The sequence below is a fragment of the Centruroides sculpturatus genome, unplaced genomic scaffold, assembly GCF_000671375.1.
Source record: "Centruroides sculpturatus isolate CEXI.00-Female unplaced genomic scaffold, Cexi_2.0 scaffold1295, whole genome shotgun sequence".
NCBI lineage: Eukaryota > Metazoa > Arthropoda > Arachnida > Scorpiones > Buthidae > Centruroides > Centruroides sculpturatus.
This window is the reverse complement of record NW_019385620.1, coordinates 202,442-224,295: the sequence shown is the minus strand read 5'-3', so window position 1 is coordinate 224,295 and position 21,854 is coordinate 202,442. Positions and strand designations below refer to the sequence as shown.

General features: G+C 23.5%; 1 protein-coding gene across 1 annotated transcript; it reads left to right on the top strand.

Moving 5' to 3' along the window:
• Window positions 1–581: 581 nt before the first annotated feature.
• On the top strand, window positions 582–15,608 carry LOC111640670 (protein borderless-like; the record flags this gene model as incomplete). The annotated part of the gene is made up of 2 exons (XM_023386710.1): window positions 582–697; window positions 15,402–15,608. Coding segments are annotated over 2 exons (278 nt in total), but the record flags the coding sequence as incomplete, so codon positions are not given.
• Window positions 15,609–21,854: the final 6,246 nt, after the last annotated feature.

Sequence of the window (21,854 nt, the reverse complement as noted above, 5' to 3'; positions counted from 1 at the left end):
ACATATTTACAAAGATTTTTACAGTGAGATAAATTTGGAGATTATTTATTGGAAACTACAGTTATTAGCAGTATCTTTTAAAGAAATACTTGATTATTTATACTTGAATGATAGAATTTGCAGTTAACTTATAAATATGATTATAGTATATATAAAATATAAATAATACTTTAATATAATCTTAATTTTTGACAATAATTTTTTAAGATACCTTTTAATAATAATTAATTTTCAAGTTTGATTATAATGCTTATATAACTTAAATAATTTAATCAGTTAAACAGTTCTAGTGTTCTTTCATTACTACTTAATTTCAGTAAATTTTCATATAAGTAATTAAAATCTTTAATTATAAAAATGCTCATTGTTAGTTAATTACAAATTTAAATTCATTTTAATTTGTAATAAATTCAAACTCTTTATTATAAATGACACTGTTGATGTATTAATAAGAAATTAATTTTATATTAAATTATATTGGTTAAAGTTTGATAAAATGTAGATTAAGAAATAGATTGTTTTAAAATTTCAGTTTATTTAATTAATATTAATTAATTTTATTATTCAATGTAAATTTTTAGAACCTCCAATGTATACTATAAAACCTAAAGAAATGTATCAGAAAAGTGTTAATAAAGAAGTCAAAATGCCATGCGAAGGGATTGGACAGCCTAAGCCTTCAATAACGTGGAGAAAAGTAAGCATATAACCAGTAATAATAAGAGTTTGCATTAGGGAATTTATTAATTTCATATTTATTAATAAAAATAGCTACATAATTCAATTAAATAAAAAAGAATATTTTTCCATAAAATTTTAGCTATTAATTCATGTATATATATAAATTTTCATTAAATTTATTATAATTAAAACGTAATTTTTATTCACCGTCTAAAAATAAATAGATAAATTTAAATATTCTTTTTATAAAACTTAATGAAAAATGGCATAGTTTCACTAAATTTAACAATCAATTTTATATTTTATTAAACAATTCTCAGTGCTATACTTAAGAAAATGTCGAGCATTATCCTTACACTTTCTAGTAATTATTATAAATTATCTATTGCTGCCTTCATTTGAGAAAAGAGACAAGGTGTATTTCTCTTGAGCCTCCTATGAGTATTTAATCAAATAATGTGTGCTTTCTGGTTCCCAATTCACCATACACTTTTCATGCTTCATTAAGATTTTCCTTTCTCTCTGAATATAGTTGATGATATGGAGTAGTTCTTGTGCTTCATTAACTTGTCAAAATATGTGACTTCTGACAAAATAGATGTTGTTCTTATCATATTCATTTTCTTAAAAAATAAGACTAACTTTAATGTTAAATTGCAGTTATTAAAATTTTTTTTTTACAAAATTGAATGAAATGTGCAATTACAAATAAAGTAATAAAATAAAATTTTCTTATAAAATATTAATTACAAAATTATTATTTTTTACTAAAATATGAAATATTTTTTAATATAGAATTAGGAACAATTTTTTATTATATGCTATAAATATTTTTGTATATTCAAGAGAATTTAAACTGATTGTATAAATAAAATTCCATTTGTTTTTTTTTTTTAACTTGAATTATTATTACAAATATAAAACAGGTATCTTATAAATAAACTGATTTTATTTCTTTGATTCTACTTTTTAAATTATTTATTACTCAGTTTATAAATATGAAAATTCCAAATTTCAATTATGTATTTTCATTTTTCTATCTACACATTTGTTAAAAAAAATAGACATAGGCTATGTATTACATTATTACAGCATTACATGGATATTAGTTAAATCCTTTAAATATTATTATTATTTTTTAACTTGAACAAAACCAAAATAATTTTGTAAGTTAAATATTTATTGTTCCAATGCATTATTAAGATGTAGCAAAAGCTTTTCAATATTCTTTTAGTGTTTTCATGGTTTTCTTTATGTAAATTATTTCTTTCATTACTTCATTTTAAATCAATACACTTTGTTTTAGTGATTTTGTAAACAATATTTTACTATAAATCACATCAGATGTGTTGCTTTTTTATCTCAAACAACAAAGATAGATGTAATATTACCAGTATTGTAATATTTTTATATATGTTACTAATGAAATTTTTATTCTGTAGAATTTGATAGATTGAAAAAGAAAAATATATATGATATGAAAAACTCACAAAAACTTTCTTACATTTGGCAAATGTAATTCTCATTATTAAATTTTATTATAAAATTTAAAAATAAAAAAAAATAATAAGAATCAAGATTTGCATTAATTTTTTTAATCTACTGATTTATTAATGTTTTATAATATCTATCAGAAAACTTTTATTTCTTTCATTTTATTAAACTTATAAGGTTCCTTGGATGTTTGTTTCAACTCCATAAATATTAAATTACTATAAATAATGCTAACATTAGCATTGGTTATAGAAATTTTCTTATAAGGTACTTTTATCATTTCAGATTGAAAATTAATTTGATTTTTTATTTTGTTTAGAATATTATTTAATTTTTTAAAACAAATATTTGAATGTATATAATTTAATTATTTTTTAAACAATAATTAATTAATTTAATTAATTAATTAAACATTTTAAATATCTTTTAAATGCAATTATTAATTATATTTAATTATTTTTATGGTGATGATTGAATACGTTAATGGTTTCTATGCCAGCAGAGAGGAGCAGTTAGATAGATTATTTGATTTAGATGAATTGGAACTAGCTGTATCACAATTGAAAAATAAAGCCATGCCTGGTATAGATTGTATACTTCCTGAAGTTTTTAAAAATCTACTCAAGACTCTGAAAACTAATTTTTTAAATTGATTTAATGGAATATTTTTAATTGAGATAATCCCAAATCTTGGAATATAATAATTTATAACATGATTTATAAAAACCAAAAATAATCCTGAAAACTACTGTCCAATTGCTCTGCTTGTTACTTCTTTAAAAATCTTTTCTTACATATTAAAATTGGGATTTGATATTGCTAATAAAGAAAAAAATTTTTACTCTTCCAACAATTTGCTTTTTGCAGAGGTAGAGGAACAATGAGTGCTATATTTGTATTAAGTACTTTAATTCCATTCATATTACAAATATTAAGAATTGACATTCACTGGTGTTCTTCACCTATCTATCTTAGGCTTATAATTTAGCCTAGTTAGTAAGCTAATTCTTATACTGATGAAAATGAGATTATCTGTTAAACTTGGGTGTTTATTGCAGTCTTCATTTTCTCAATTTAAGAAAGCTATCTCCCAGGATGATGATTTATCAAGTTTTTTTGTTCTACTAGGTAACCTACCACAGGACAATCCTTTGAGTTCATACCTTTTTGTCCTTTACATTTCAGACTTACAACCTAAGCTGTCTATATTTAATAACAATAATAATCAAATAGATCAATATAATATAATAGTGATCTGGCTTAGGTAGATCACATATCTATTTTGTCAGTGAATAAAATAAATTTATAGCATAAGATCAATTTGTTTCATAAATATCCTTTTGGAGAAAGATTTAAAAATTATCATAGATAAATCAAAAATGGCCATATTTCAGAAATGTAGTTTATTATGTAAGTGATAAATGGTTCATTGGTAATCAAAAAGTGGAAATTGTAAATGAATATAAATGTCTTTGAATCATTCATTCTTATAATACAGTAGTTTATTTAATAACTACTTTTGAGTCAATTTTAAAAATTATACCTAATTAAACAAGAATTTAATTGTTTTATTGATTTAAAGTAAAACAAATATCAGTTATTTTTAAATTAACTAAAGTTTGTATCTAAGTTCAGTCTTATATGATTCCAATATGAGGATCAAACTTCTTAGGTAAAATTCTTAGAGTTAAATTGATATTCATCTGTTACTTTTAAACTAGACCGTTCTGCCTCAGGTATGATATTAGGTTGGATTTAAACAGATCATGTCTTCCTCTTATAATTATAGATTCTTTATTTATTTGCTTGTTACAGTGACTTAACATTTGAAAAATAAGTTCAAGGATACAAATCTTATCATATCACTTTAAAAAGTTTATCATCTGCATGGGTCTTAGTCTATCATTAGTGTTAGAATCTGTCAATACTGTGTGCCATTTTACTTTAAAGTTTACTTAGATTGGTTAAAAAATTATTATTGGGATAAAAATTTAAAGTCTGTTGAATGTTCAAATTGTCACTCTTGATACAAGACTAGTTTGCTACATGGTGGTTTTTACTTAAGCTTCAAAACTTAATTGCAAAATTATTGATAAGTTATAATTTACGATTAAATAAAAGTATTTGAGATATAAACACCATATCATAATGTTTAATGAAAACAAATATATTTTTGTAATTGTGGAAGGTTTTCAATACCCCATTTGATTGTGTGATGATCGTTGGTTAATGGAAAAAAGACAAGGTGTTTGAACTCTTGATTTTGTTGTTCAAAACAAGTTAGAATTGTATTTGATATTACCAAAAAAAATGATGCACTTACTATTTTTTACATATAAGTATATCTTTATTAGTATGTTATAATGTGTACTAATAGCTAAACAGCAATGAATTTCAATTTGAATATTAAATGCACTTTTCATCTATAATGTGAACTTTATTCTAATTAAAGTGAACAAAGCAGAAAACATCTTAAGATATTTTAATTTTTCCATTTTCTCTAAACTTTTATTATGGTACTTCCCACTGTTTACATCCAAACTCGTCAGTTATATTTTTCAATTTTTATAACATGATTTGTTAAATTTTCTTTGTTTTGTATTTTGTAAATTTTTCTTTGTTCTTCCATTTACATGTAATTTATGCAACAAAACTCTGGAGGAAGAGTTAACTCTTAATTGTTTAAGTTAATACCAAATAATAAAGCTAAATATTATTGATATTAGAAAAATATATATATATATATTATACAGTACATCCCTAATAGTCTGAAATAAAGAGTGATTGATTGATTATTTTCATGATGTTAGTGAATAGTATTTTAGAATTAAATTTTCAAATATAAGATTTTTATCACTAATTATAGTTTCATTAATTTAAAATTATTAAAAAACAAGCTTAAAAATATTGTTTTGTATTTTAAAAATTTTCAAAAAGTTCACTTAAAATAGAAATTTTATTTTTAAAATTTTCAATTAAAAATATTTAGTTATCTAAATAATTATTTATACATTCTTTAATATCATACCAAAGAATGTTTTTCTATTAAATAAATTACAATGCTTGTCAGATATTAATTTAAAAAATAAAGTAATTAGTAAAGAATCAAATTCATTAAATCTGATTAAAATTAATTATTGTGTGTAAATAAATAATGATGGTAATTGATTACTTGTCAAATATAACATAACATAGCAAGTGATAAAGATTTTCATTAAAAAGTAGTTTATAATTATATTTACTTAATTTTTTTTTTTGTTTACTTTTCTAACTGTCTTAAATTTTTATTGCTTTTGCATTTATGAAAAATATTCAAAAAAATCTTCAAACATCAGTTTTTTTTATTTAAAGCTTTACATCTAAAATGATAGCCTTCACAATTCTCTTTAACCAAAAAATTAAGAAAATAGAAAATATACTGAAGCTAAAACAAGTGAGGAATTTAATTTTATTATTTTATAATTTTTCTAGAGAAAAACATTGCTTTAAAATGTTTAAAACAATGTATTTAAAAAATTTTTATTTAAATTATTATAAATTAATATAATAAATTCTTATTCAGTCTTATTGTCTTCGAATACACAAAGCTTCTAGCTGTATTACAGTCAGAATTCTAAATTTTATAGTTTTTTTTTTTTTTTTTGGAAATCTTGAGAATAGTGTTAGGATAGATAAAAGTCAAGATTAGATATGGAAATCTTTGGGGCAGGAAGACCCAATTAACTATATACTAACTTCTGGTTTTCACCAGAAGTTGCATTATTTCAATTCAAAAATTTTCTCCTGAATGGAGTTAAATAGATGACTGGCATGACTTCATTGTTAACAGGAAAAATATTATATACAAGGGAAAACACTACTAAAGTTTAGTGTATTGTAACAATGACACAATAAATAATTGCTCATCAAATATAAAATTATAAATTTTTAATTTTAAATAGCTTATTTATCTGAAATTATTTCTTCTAATACTATACAAGAAATGAGTATTTTTTTGTACTGTATGTTTAACTACAGCATATATTTATTTGTTAGTTAACATTCTTATATTTATAAAGTTAATTATATTATATTATGTATTTTAATATAATATTTACTAAATATGCATTTTATGTATTTCTTTTTACAATAATTCTGCATTCAATTAATATTTGAAATATATAAAATATATTCCTTTGAGAAATCAATTAGCAATTTTAAAAACGATATAAGTAATTTTTTACTGTGTGAAATTTAAATTCAAATGAAAATATGTATTAATGCCATCTGTGGAAAGTCTGAAATCTTTATAAAATAACATACGCTTTTTAAAGTTAAGGAAAGAATGCTAAATGTTTATTATTTAAATGTACAGGGTACAGGGTGTAATTTAAATGTAATATGTACAGGGTGTAATGAAATTCAGTGCCAATATTTTAGAATAGATTGAGAGTCAAAAATAGTTTAAAATCCTCCATAAACATTTTTCAAATTTTGCTTTTTTTTTGAGATCTCACCTGCCAAAAATGATAGTTTTCAAATTTCCCACCAAAGTACTAATACTACAAGCCAACCAATGTCATATGTTATTGGGCTAGATATCAGCTATAATACTAATAAATTATGAAACAATTTGATACTAGAGGGAGATGTTAGATACCATCTCTTAATAAATTTTATTTAATTAAAAATTATAATTATTATCTAAATAATTTAGACTACTGGAAGAAAAGAATTGGCCTGGAGCGGGACTCAAACCCACAACTTCTGCTTATCATGCAGATGCATTGTCAATTACGCTACCAGGACCTCTGGATAGCAGTAATTGGTAATACAGGTTTGATTCCCACTCCGGGCCGATTCTTTTCTTTCAGCAGTCTAAATTATTTAGATTATTTAATTAAAAATTATAATTATTAAATTTATTAAGAGATGGCACCTAACATCTTTCTCTAGTATCAAATTGTTTCATAATTTATTAGTATTATAGCCGATATCTAGCCCGATAACGTATGGCATTAGTTGGCTTATAGTTTATAATGTATTGGGTTGTAATGTTGTTGTTTGTTTTTACTAATACTAGCCAGCAGCACCTGCAGACTACAAAAAAGGGGTCACAAGCTATAAAAAAAGGCATTGTACATTATACAAGAAGTCTCAAACTCTAATTCAATGTTGGATCAGCAGTTTCACAAGGTGGCACTGATTGTACTCAGGGTTAACTTGGCCTTGGAAACAAGAAATGAGTTTTGGTCAACATACAATGAAGTTTCACATGTCAATGGGCAAATATTATTATTAGTTTCTTTTATATTTGCAAAATAAGGTAGAAGTCATGAATTTTCTGTTATTTGGAGCCCTCTTGGGAATTAGGATAAGGGCAACAGAGACAAAAAGTGAGCATCTATCCCAATGTACGGGTGCCCCTGAATACTAGAGTTTGTTAATATTTTAAAGTAATTCTGTATTTTTTTTTTTTTTTCATCTGTGAACAGATTGAAGGAAATATATGTTGTTCAAATAGGCCTTACAGTAATAAATGTAAATAGTCTTATCTACTTTAAAATTTTGCAATATTCATTTGCTTTACAATAAAAAATAGTTGGAAAGCAAGAGATTTTCAATGTAAATTTATTTTGAGTGAGTTTTTTACAAAATTAAACAAAGTAATTTACAAGGCTGTTCAAACTGTCCACCACAGAGCAGACAATTATATAAATAAAAACAAATATATATATATAAATAAGTGTGTGTTGATGATGATTTAGATTTCTTGAATATTAACATTTTCAAGTTTTTTCCATACAGTATCAAACTGAATGCCTGATATTTTGCAATATTACAATCAGTTCTTTTCAGTTAGCAGTTATAAAATTGAATTTTTTTAGTAAAATAAATGAGTTTAATTTTCCTTTTATTAGATCTTTTGTTGATGTTTTGATATTTTTTCCTCAAATTACTTTGTTAAAACACTTGATTATAGATAACATCTGTCATTATTAATCAATCACACTTTTCAAAAATTTAAATAATAATTCAAAAATTGAAGATAAATTTAACATGATTCAGTTAATAATAATTTTTAATTGAACTGTGTTAAATAGTGATAATTAAATATAATTGTTTAACTAGAATATGTTAATGAAAAATAAAACATTTTAGTTAACAAAACATTATAACTAATCTAGATAACAAATTTACCTAGTAGCATTACTAACTATGCAGAAACAATAAGAATTTACAACCATAGTGTGATGAAATACTATTTTAATTATTTCTAATTATTCAATTATCAAAGCATTTTGATAGAATGCTGACACTTTATGCAATAATTTCTAAATATTAGACAATCAGTCTATAGATACTAGTAGTGTTTATCTCATTTGTTTTTTGAAATTTTAATTATTTGAAGAAATTTTTTTTACTTCTGTTCCTTACTGTGATGTAACATATAATCAATTGTTTTTGTTTATGATTTTTAAGGGTATTCCTGCAATTAATGTCAAACGACTGCCAGATTACATGAGACTATATTAATGCTATAATATAGTCAATGTAATCAAACAGTTGTTTGGCATTAATCTGAAAATCAGGTTTATAAGATGTTTATATTTATATTCCTACAATATTCATGTTTTAGTTAGGTTTGTTTAGTTCTTGCAGTTAGTCATAATTAGTATAGAATATAAATTACAAATTCATTTTACTCGCATGTGTCATTCTTGTATGTAGCGGTATATTTTTGTTCTTCAATTCAAGCTTGACAATGTCTGATGAAAGTAATCAAAAATGCTAGTTAATGTAATAAATCATATTACTCACACTTTTCCCAGCAGCAACACTTTAATATACAAACATTATTGGCTACATGTACAGTACTTAGTAGTAATTTCTTGATGGATTAAAGATAATTTTTACTTGTCATTCAGTTTCAATATATTTGTGTTCATTTAATAATTTCTTTATTTAATCAAACATAAAATTGTTACTTTTATAGAATAAGGAATAAATAAATTGGCCAATTTATAATGTATAATGTGAATAATGTATAGTATAATGTGATAAATTAATGTATAAATGTCAAATAGTATAATGTGTGAAATTAATTAATCAAATTAAAAGCATGATATTTAAATGATAGGCATATTGAGAAAAGTTAATATGAAAGAAAGATTGGAAGAAAATAGAATATATGTACAATGTACAAAATACATATGTACTTATTTATTTTACCAAAGTGTATAAGAAAATAAATAAATAAATAAACTTTTAAACTTTGTTTATATCTTATATTTCTTCACATGTAATTTGATTAACTGATATGACATATAACAACCAAAATATAAATCATATATGTAGTTCTTTTGAAGTTTTTAATGGAAGACCAATCCTATCTTGATAAATTAACTTTATGATTTTCAATTAATTTTTTTCCATATAAATTCTACTCAAGTTGTTGTGATTCAACCAGCTGCTTTATCCCATATGTGTATACTCTTTGTCATTTTTCTAGAACCATTTTTGTATTTTTGAAAAAGGAATGAAAATATTACATATAATCTTTTACATTCTTTTCCTCAAAGCAATTTTTTTTGTATTGTTCATCTGTTCATATTTATATAATAAATTTGTGCAAACCATTTATATTTTTCATTTGTTTTCTATGTTTCACAACAGTTCTTTAAACTTTTGATTTTCTGACAATTAGACATGTTTTCATATATATAACTTTAAATTAAAGACAGCAACTACTTTCTTTTACATACCTTTTAAAAATTGATAAGTTAAACTGAATCTTAAGAAAAAAATTTATAATAATCAATTGTATTATTGCAACAAAAAATTAAAATTTATAATTGTTTCAAAGTTTTTGTAAAGGTCATATAATATGGCAAAATATTTATTAGGACATTCTCAAATTCAAAAAAAATTTCAGCATCCTTATAAGTCAAGACAAACTTTTGATAACCTAACTACATCTAGACTTTTAACTCCTACATTTCCATCATTATGTTTGACTTGTCTTTTTTTTAGTTTTCTCTTGATAATTCATTTTCAGTAATTTCCTTCTTTATTTGCTATCTCATATGCTACTTTTTTGATAAATCCATATTTTTTTATCATAAAGTAACTGTTTCTTTAAATCTGTTGATGGCTTTATTTCATTGCATTATTTTTCCTTGTTAGTAGAATTGGAATATATTTAAACTACTACTTTTTATCATGTTATATTGCACATTATTGGCATTTATTTAAACTGTAATTTAATCATAAATTATTTTAAAACCCATAGATTATAAAATGATTAGTTTTTTATAACAACTAATAGCATGTCAAGATAAGTTTTGTTAATTTTGTTGTAGAATTTATTCTACTAATACTTTAAAAGACATTGATTTGTTTTAAAGATTTATTTACTTGTTCAGATTGATTATTAGTTTTTCATAAGTGCTTCATCTGTGTCATGCATTACCCAAAGAAGAAATTTATAAAGACATTTAATATGAAATTGAATGTGAATTTTAATGTTTGATGTAATTTATGTCAATTATTTTCTTACTAAAGTTAAACATCTATGTAATATTCTGATAACAGAAGTGATTATTCATGTGAGAAATTACTAAAGAATATAATTATAAATTTCATATTTCTTGATGCATTTTTCTCCATTTGAATCTGTCTCTTGCTATCTATGAATATAATGTATAATTGAATTGAAGTTGTGACATAGACAAGCTCTTAATTGGTGCTTCATAAACCATTATTCAATAAAAATTGATTTGAAAATTTCTATTTTCTTAATCTACATGCTTTTCATAAACATATACAAATATATCTATGTTAATTTATATATAAATGCATACACATTTATGTACATCTGTATATAAATGTGTACAGCAAGTCCTCAATGTCATTGATAAGTTCTTTGAAACTGTGATGTTAAACAAAACAATATATAATGATACCAATTTTATCATAGGCTAAATGACATAAACAAAATATAATTCAGTTAATATTATTCTAATTGGATCTAGCATTTATTTCCCGTCTCATAGAATCAGTTTTACTGTTTTTAAAGAAAATTCAACAACAATAATTGTACATGACTACAAATATATTTCCATTTTCCTCAATGATGTTATAATGAAACAGTGTTAGTATATTGCTGTATATTGGTGTTCTTCAAAACTGTGAAAACACTGAAAATACTCCACTGTTTTCAAAAGATTGAGAAATGCTGCTGTACACATTTGTTTTTAGCAATGGATTGAAATCATTATCATTACCATAATTCTTAAAATTTTTAAAAATTTTATCTAATGTATCTGTTTTTTTAAATTGTCTCTAGTACATCTGTGCTTTTCTAAAAGTTAAAACTATCCAAAAATTTTTTATTAATTTATAGAAAAACATTTATAAACGTAAAAATTTGTATTACTTTATAAAATATAAATACTTGCAAGGACTTTTTATTATTTAAGTTTAGCTTTTGAAGTTAAATATAAATAATAAATATCAAATTTTTTACTGACAAAGTATTAAAGTATTGTTACAAGGAAGCTTACAAATTAGAAATATTTAGTAATAACAATAAAAAGATTGTACAATTTGAAAACAAAAGTAAAGTTACAGAACACAGAATAATTCCTAAAATACACTTCTGTATAGTTGCTAAACTAAAATGGCTACATTTTTGGTGAGACAAAGTGGGATGCTTTTTATGTTTTATCAGTTTCAAATATTTTTATATATGATTTCATCTATACCATTAACAACCTTATCCTGTTTTGCTTTCCAGTCTAAAATATACATCAACCACAAGTCAATGAGAATAAGTCAACAGATACCTGTGAGAAGGAGAATGGGATTGATCTTTTTCTTTTCAGATCAGCAACTGCTTAAGTCTTTATTAAGATGTTTAAATTTTAAGTCTTTTCTGACCCAGTGTGTAACCCTGTTGCTTGCAAGTTTATATTAACAGTTAACTACAGTGGACATTGGTTTCAGGATATACATGATACCAGAATACTAAAAACACTGAATTGTGATAATTGTGAATCCAAATTGTTCCATGATTCACCTCAATCCAACTATTGTGTGACAGATAATGTGCACAAAATTGTCCTTATTGGAAGAACATTTGTTGCACAATATTTTACTGAGTAAATTTTTCACATAAGATCTCAGCACTATATGAGTATGTTTATGAATATAAACAGTTGATTTTCAAATCATGAAATACTTCTAAAGCTGGAATTTCTACATATTAATTAATGTGCAGTAACTTTACACACTTTTCCAGCAGGATAATATTTTTAATTTCAAATACATAATAGCAAATTTTTGAACCCCTTTCTGAGGCCTGCTTCGTGCTTACATAGAAAAAAAAATACAAGCTGAGATTGTAATTTTAGAATATTTTTCAAGTTCATTCTTCTGTGTCATTAATACCAATCATCAATATACTAGCTTAATACATAAATAAATCACCCACCAACACCAATAACCAACAAAAACTAAAAATTCTTACTGATAAACAAATAAAAATAAATTCTCACTGTAACTAATGTTTTCTTCCGGTTATAGTGGACTCAGGTTTAACCAATGGAACTTAAATGCAAGAACAAAAACTTTTTTGTTTTTCCAATGCATCTCTAAAGCAGTAAGTTCATATGTCCTGCTAAACATTTGGAGGACAACAGGACATGAAGCTCAAGTTTCCTGAATTTAGTGTTCTGAAGGCTTCTACCTAATCAGAACATTAAATTGGGATATACAGCCACATTAAGATATAACATTAATATAATATTTCCTTAAGTCACTAATTACCTCATAAACATTTAGTATATGATATAAATTAAAATCTTTTCATATTTACCAGTCATATGAAGAATTATGAAAATTAAGATAAAATTAAGATAAACAAAATTTTTTATCAGTCTCAATTAGGTTAAAAATCTTTTCACATTTTTAAATAATAAACATGAAATATAAAATAAAGTATTTATTTTATATATATTTAATGTTATTAATAATATAATGCATCAGACAAAGATGTATTCTTATTCAATCTTAATTTTTAATTGTGTGATATGCATTCATTAGACATAAAATAATGATACAAAACATTTGTTCATTAGTGTATTTTATGTGTAATATGTAATGTTTAATTACTAAGTAATTGTTAACAATCTGTTGTATAATTATTAATTTAATAAATTTGTAATTAATAATTAAAATTAGATCCATTTAAATATATTTAAAATTTTCATTTTAATATTATTAACTTTTCTTTTATCTAGTTTTTTAAACAAAAATATGCAATTAAAAAATGCTTAGTTTTTGTCAGCAAAATTTATACCATTTGCTTTCTGATTATATAAATTTTCTTCATAAAAAACTTATTTCCATAACAGAATTGTTTTAAATATCTTAATAGATGCACTTTCTAAATAATGTCACAGTTTATATAATAGTTTTATATTTATAATATAACAATGCAAGTCTTTATATATATTTACTTGAAAAACATTTTTTCTCCTCTCATTTTTCAAAGTAAAGATTTATAAAAGAGATTAAGTGAACTTAATAATGCATTATATATGAATAGTGCTTAATACAGAACGTAATATTTCATTTGTATGGAATGTAATAAAATAATCTTATTAATGGTCAGTAGATAATTTGAGATACTTCAATCCAAAGTTCTTCTTATTCACTTTCACATGATTTTTGGTATTCAATAAAGTTGGTTTGTAAATCAATGCTAGCATTGATTTACAAACCAACAAGTAGAATGCTGTAAGCCTGTTTTCAAATGATAAAAATCTTTTATTATGATAATTCTTTTTACATTAGTAATCACATAGCAGAGATGATCCAAAAATTTTAAAAAGTGGGATAAGATGCCATTTGGAATTATGTGCCTTTGCACATTTTAAAATAAACATTTTCAGCTGCTTTTGAACTGTAACCTGAAGATCACTATTCAAGGTAACTGAAAATGTTTGTTTTAAAATTATTGTCTGGGTATTAAAAATTTGGTAAAATTAATTTAACTATTAAAAAATTCTCTATATTTTCTTTAAAAGTTGCAAATTCTTTATTTTATAAAATAAAAATGTTTTTATTGGTGTTGGAAATAAATAAACTAAATTGTAAACAAGTAAATTATCTTTTTAATATTCAATAACTCTAATTTATAAAAAATAATATAAATTAATTCATTCATTTATGTTTTCATCATAATACTTGTTGATAAATCCTTTTTATTCTTTAAGGCAGTTTAAACAAAGTTATGTTTAATTAAATATCATTGTTCTGGTTTTGATATTTTCTATTACATGTTAATTAATTATAAATTATTCATATATTTTTATTATATTATAAATTCCTAACTTTTAACCATTTTTTTTATTTTTAATTATTAAACATTTTTATTTGTGTATTGAAGATTCTTGTTTTTCATTGAATGAATGATTCTGTTATAATAGAAATTTTCTATTTAAATATATAAAAGCAGGAGAAATAAATAAATATTTTATTTATATGCAAATATGAAAAAATATATAAATTTCCTAATATTTTATAAGAATCTTTTTGTTTAAATAAAAATACAGTCACATAAAAATACATTATTTATGAATCAATAAATAAATGAATATGATGAGAACTTATTACAATTTATATATTGAAACAATCTCTTATATCATTGAAATTAAATTTCTGTATCATTAAATTATATTTATGACATGAGTCTTGCATTGTGACAGTTATAAATGCTCAATGTTATGATTTTATCAATTGTTGAATTGTTAAAAATCACATTCTGCATAATTCAATGTTTAATTAGCTTGTTTACTAATTCTGTTTTATTTAATTTGATTTTAGGAGATCATTTTAAATTATTGTGATTAATCATTAATTTTAAAGTATTTTTATATTTACAAAATTAAAATTTTTTTTTTGTTTGTAAATTGATAAAATATTTCTTAAATTAAAATAAATTGCACATAAATAAATTAAAGCAGGATGAAAACTGCACATGTTTTTTTAATTGGTTTTAAAGTAAAATTTTTCAATTATCAAAAGTTCATTATAATTCTGTTGTTTGTTTAGCACAAATTTCAGTAACATCTTTCTTTAAATAATAAATTCTTTGTTCTAATTATATGATATGATGATAAAAAATTTTAAAAATTAATCATTAAAAATATATTTAATATTTCTATCAAATTTATTCACAGGCTGATGGCAAAAAACTTCCACGAGACAGAACTTTCATCCGTGGTGGAAACATCACCATCCGTGGATTGAGAAAAGAGGATCATGGACAGTATGAATGTGTCTTAGAAAATGAAATTGCCACTTTAGTTACTAGCACTCTTCTTCTTGTAGAAAGTAAGTAAATGAATATTTTATTGATGATAATTTACATAAACAAAGAAACAGTCAATAATTATCAATTTTTCTCTCATATTCCTAAGCTTAAAACTACTACTTTTAAATAACATTTGTGATTTCTTTACAATTATTATTAATAAACATTAAACAAAAAAAGATTTTAAAATATATGAATTCATTTCAAACATTACTACATTGAATTAAATATAAATTTACTGTATTTATTGACAAGACTATGTCTTGTTTATAAAATCATACATAAAAGATGTCTTGTTTATAAAATCAGCTTAGAGGTATGAAGGAGTATATGTCAGGAGTTGCAATATGGCACAGAGTATTAGGTGCCCAAATCATGATGGCCAAAAACTTGTAGATACTCAGGGGACCGAGAACCGAGTCAAAATAAAATACAAAATGGCGACTTTCTGTACAAACAGGCAAACCGAAGTCAGATGGTGCAAGTACCACCCACAGTCATTCTAGGAAGTGGACTCTGACCCTAGGACTGAACACATAGTATTTTCTTTGTTAAATAAAATCTGTAATCTAATTTTGTAAATTTGGGAGTGCTTCAAATATGACATTAAAACAGGGTTTTATATCATTACAAGTAGGTTTTTAACATTATCTAGTATAGTAAAATCGTGGGACTGATAAAAAATTTGACGTTATATTAGGGTTGTCATTACATCCGATGACATTATAATCGGGTTAAACTGTATATTGTTTGTGCAAAATAAAAAAGAATAATTTCAGACGATACAATAGCCACGATTATTTTTTTTTCAAAAACAGGAAATTTTCGTTATGTATTGACAAAAATTCAACCCGGGCCAGCACGCAACGGAGAGAAATTTCGAAATTGGATAGGTTAATTTCATCGAAAATGCATCGCTTAGTAATGAGTCTCCAAGACATAGTCTTGTCCCAAATACGGTTTTGCCATTTTACTTGTTTATAATAAAATAACCAAATTATCCTTTTACAACATTGTATACAAACATTCTAATACATGCTGAATATTATGTAGAAAAATTTGCTTAACTAATTTATGGCAAATTTCAACATACATATAATTGTATATTTTCTAATAATTCATGAGTTTATAATTATATTTATTTATAAACATGAAAATAATGCCAAATTTGAAAGCTTAAATATTTTTTTTTTTCTAAAATTACCTTGAATATAAAGTTAATAACATGTTTAAAAAATTAAAGTGAAATTAACAAAAATAAGTGGTTGGAAGATTATTTTTTAATTTGGAATAATAAACCTTTATTTGTCCTTTAAAATTGTTATTAACATTGTTAAAATCAATTATATTTTATATGATTTTTTAAAATGTTATAATTTATTTTTTTGTTTGTCATCCATATTATACAAAATTTACTTTGACAATGAATCTTTTAAAAGCCTGAAATTCAGTTTATTACAATAATATTAAAATGGACATATTTAAACTTCTTTCTTAATTAATGAAATGCTATTCTGTTATTTAAATGTAATCAATTATCTCTGGTAAAATTTAACTGAAAGTAATTTTAACAAATTAATTTTAAAAGTTTCATTTAAAATGTCTAATATTTCTCAACAGTAATTTCATTTTAAATAATTCAATATATACTTTTTAGAAATCATAATTCAAATTTATTTTGTGTTTAGTATTTTTGGAATTTTTTGTTCTGACTTTGGAATTTAACATTATAAAAATTAGAATTCAGAAGTATTTTAAAGTTTTAATTTCTTCTGATATAAAATTCTGAAGATAGAATAGAAACTCTAAAAAACATTAAAATTAAAGTAAGCATTACCAAAATAAATTTGAATTAAGATTTCTAAGAAGTATATATTGACATATTTCCATATTTAATGAGTGAGATGAAATGAATTCAATTATCTTAAATTTCTTGATAAAATAGAAATAAATTTTCTGAAAGTTATGTAAATATATTTTTCTGTTTGTACTATTTCATAAATTGTTTTTACACAATTAAACAGTTATATTACAATCTTTCTACAGTACAATGATATTTCTATACAAATATGAAATAATAGTTCAAATGAATTTATTTAGAAAGTGGTGATAGATTATGAATTTTATTTTATTTAATATACAAATTATTTGTCTAAATAAATATATTTCAGGTAATACTATCAAACTTCAATAATAGTTAGAAGTTAAACTAATAAATACAATATACCAAACAGTTGTTATAATTAATTAAAAAACAGAATTCTTGGCATTGATTTAGACACTTGAGATTTAATTCAGATAAACTTTTTGTAACCCTATATTTTATGAGATCAATAAAAATTCAAATATGGATCTAAGCTGAAATCTAGGGTTTTGAAAATGTATACCTAAATTAAATTTTACCCTGGCTTCTAATTAATTTAAGTGTTTTATTTCTTGATTAACAGCTTTATTTTTTAAATTAAAATCTATGATTACATCATTATAATGGTTTTTTTTTATTTCTAAATAAAAGCACAATTTTTGATATTCTGTTATATTGTTGATGAGTTAATGAAGTAATAAAATTGAAATAAAGAGTAATTGTTATGATAATTGCTGTGTAAGACAACTCTACACAAGTAAATTAATGTAAACAATTGAAAATATCGGCAATTGATCATCTCTACTAAAGAATTTATTTTCTTCCAAAGTTAATTAACAAAAATTCAACATTAAATTATGAAATAAACACAAAAAATAACTAAATTTTAAAATATTTACATTTTTAATTTTTAAAGAATTTTTTTTTTATCTCACAAATTCTCAGCAAACAAACACTCTGCAAACTAGGAAGCTACACTGGGTGTTTGAAAGCTTTTATTTATACTCCAAGGAAAATTGTAGACTTCCTAGTCTGCCCTTTTCTAAATAAAGGTATTGAAACACGTTTTATACACTGGCATGCAAAACTCAAGCAATGGTGTAATTTTTAAGCAGACGGCCATGAAATTGTAGAAAAGGGCTTGTTGCAATCAGTATAATGAACACCCAATTCAGTAGAAAGATAATTTGTATGCAGGAAGAAGACATCACACGTGATGTGAGGGCATGCAAAACATATGCAGTCAGTGCAAGCACTGCAAGACTACAATAAACAGAAGGCTTTGATTCCGTACTGTGTATTCTATTCATTTTTGTGCTAGTATGCTTTCTTCATCCTTTAAGTACAAAATAATGTCTCTATAGTCTGAATTTCATATCTCCCAGGTGATTTCTTGTGGAGTTACAGCAAAAAAAAAAAAAAACAATTATTGCTTAAGTTTTGCATACCAGTGTAAAATTAAATTTATAAAATATATTTTAAATTTAAATTAACAAATCATTTCATAATAACAGATAGAATAATCAGTTATTACAAAAATTTATGTTTAATATATCAGAAGCAGTATCTGGCTTATTTTCTTGGATCATGACTGTAAAATCAAAACTTATGAGTATACAATTTATTTAATGCAACTGAAAAAAAATTATTTAAAAAATGTTTGTTTTCTTGTATCCATCATCAGCTACTGCATTTAGAGCAGTTACATATTCTGAAATGGAACACTTGTTTCAAGTATCTCATTTTAGACTTTTTAAGCTTTAAAAGTATAATAATGGTTTTCAATCTTTTTCTAATAATTGCACTTCTAACTTGATAATTTTTTTCTTGTGGCACCCATAATTTCTTATCAATGTAGAGTTATTACACTTTCTGTACTTTTAGTAATACACGTAAAAAGTGTTATGGCCCTGTCAGCACTATATTTTACAGCCTTGTCAGCACCCCTGAAGTGTTGTTGTGACACCCTAACATGCCACAGCATACCAGTTGAAAAACACTGGGTTAGACCATTGTATTTTTTTTAAGAAGTTTGAAAAGTAAACAGAAAAATACAGGATGTTATTAGAATACTGAATGATTTTATTTGATAGCAATTGCCTCAATAAAAATGATAATTAGAACAACAAAAAAAAAAACTCAAAATTTGAAATACATTGTTCAAAACAGTTAAGTATATTTTATTTTTTTTTTTGTTTAATATGAAATCAGAATTAATAATTTTGTTTTATATAACTAAAATAATCAGACAAATAATTAAAAAAATTGTTTATGGTAAATTTGATAATGTATTAAATGTTATAATATAGTCTTTGATAGTAACTGTAATAAAACATATGAGAATCTGCAAGCTAAAATAACTATTAAAATTATAAAACATTAACATATTTATCATGCAAAAAGAAATTATTCAGAAGTTCTTGATGAATAATACCAAATGTAAAAAATGAAAACTTTAAGTCTAGATTGATAGTAATAATTTTTTTTTTTTTTTGTTGAATTTTTTCGTCCGATGGCTAGATTATTATTAAAATATATCAAAGACAAGTCTGTCCAATAAGGATCACCATTTATTTTGCATTTCAGACATACATTTTTAGTTCCAGCGCTTTTTTAGTAGATATAAAGCAGAACCACCCATTGGCCAGATGGATAAGAAGTAAGATGTCTGTGTCACCGATTCCTTTACTTTTAATTGGATGTTTGTTTTTTAAAGGACTTTTTTACCTTTTGGCGGCATGTAGCCTAAAAAGGAAGGCCTGTCGCCATTACTGTGTATGTCTGAAGCGCAAAATAAATGGTGATCCTTATTGGACAGATTTGTCTTTGATATATTTTAGTAATAATTATATTAAAACCTAAATTTACTATTTCAACTTTTTACTTAGATAAAAAAACCTATTCCAGCAATTACTTTTATTTATCTAATGCTTTTGGCTATCTTTGTAGCCATTGTCTGGATCAAACATTTCAACTTTTCTTAATTGTTTTGAACAGCATTTTTCAAACCATGGGTCATGACCAAATATTGGATTGCATTAAAATTTTAATAGGTTGCAAAATGATATTACATTCAGCAGAAATACTTATAGTACTTGTATTATTGAACTAAGAACTAGGAACAATAGATGCATCTGTTAAGTACTGAAAACTTTTAACAACTTTTTTCTTGTAATTATTATCGTCGTTTAATAATAAAATTAAGATTATTGAATGTGTGTATATGAAATTGATTTCTGTTTTATATTTTGAATAACATGAAAATAGATATTTTATGTAAAGTCTTAATCATGAAGCCATTTAAATTGCAATGGTTTTGAAAATATTTTCTTGTTTATTTAAACTTTTAGGTTTATTGTCATACATAACAATAAAGTATAAAAAATAAATAATGGATGAATTTTGGCACAAGTGGATCAATACATAATTTTTAAAGATATATATATATATATATATAATGAAATTGACAAAAATAATTTCTTACAATCTGAAAAGTACATCTTAAAAAAGGACTCATTAAGTTTATAAAAAAAAAAACTTGTAATATATTTAAAGTAAAATAGACTCCCATTTAATTTTGAAATAGTCTGTTTTATTTACAATCATCAGTCTTATATGTTTAATAGTTAAATTTCAAAAACAACAGTATATGCAGTTTAGGAATTTGTTTTTCATTTCATGATTATAATTTTATGAAATGTTATAAGGTTTAAGTTGTTTTCTTCTTATGAATTTACAAAGCAAAGATCTCTGATTTAGAAGCTGATCCTTTTCTTTCTAAGTGTGTATGGTTTATGATTATAATATCATTAATATCTAAGTAATAGCTGCACAAGTAAAGATAAACCTATCCATAAATTATCTGTGCACTCTTACAAAGAAAATGTTTTCACTTTGGATGGGGAATTTGGCAACATTTTTATCAAAGAGACCTAATGGAAATAGACACCATTAGGTAGGTTTCTGTTCAAGAGAAAAACTGATAGATTTTAAGAAATGCAGTAAAAATAAATCTATCAGTGCAGCTGGGTAAGTTATGGTTACATAGATATCAGAATTTTAGACAAAAACAGTTCATTCATAATGCTCTTTTTAGATTTAATTTTTTTTAATTCATTCTTCATAATAGTGATGTTAGTGTATAATGTCAGTATATGTGTGTTTGATGTTTTTTGATTAGATTGAAATATGTTATATTATCAAATAATTATTATGTTTGAAAATATAGTGCAGTCTCAATAACCTACCCAGAATTAGAATTTAAATGCTTTGATATATCAATCAAAAGCACAATCATGATTACTTTTAATACTTCTAAACCAGATTGCATGCATTCATTAATATTGTATTACTTTTTATTTTGTTCTATCTTGAAAAAGATCGAATATTTGAAATTAAAATGTTTGCATGTTAAGCAGTTTTTATTTTTGATTTATAAAGTATTTTTATAAGGTT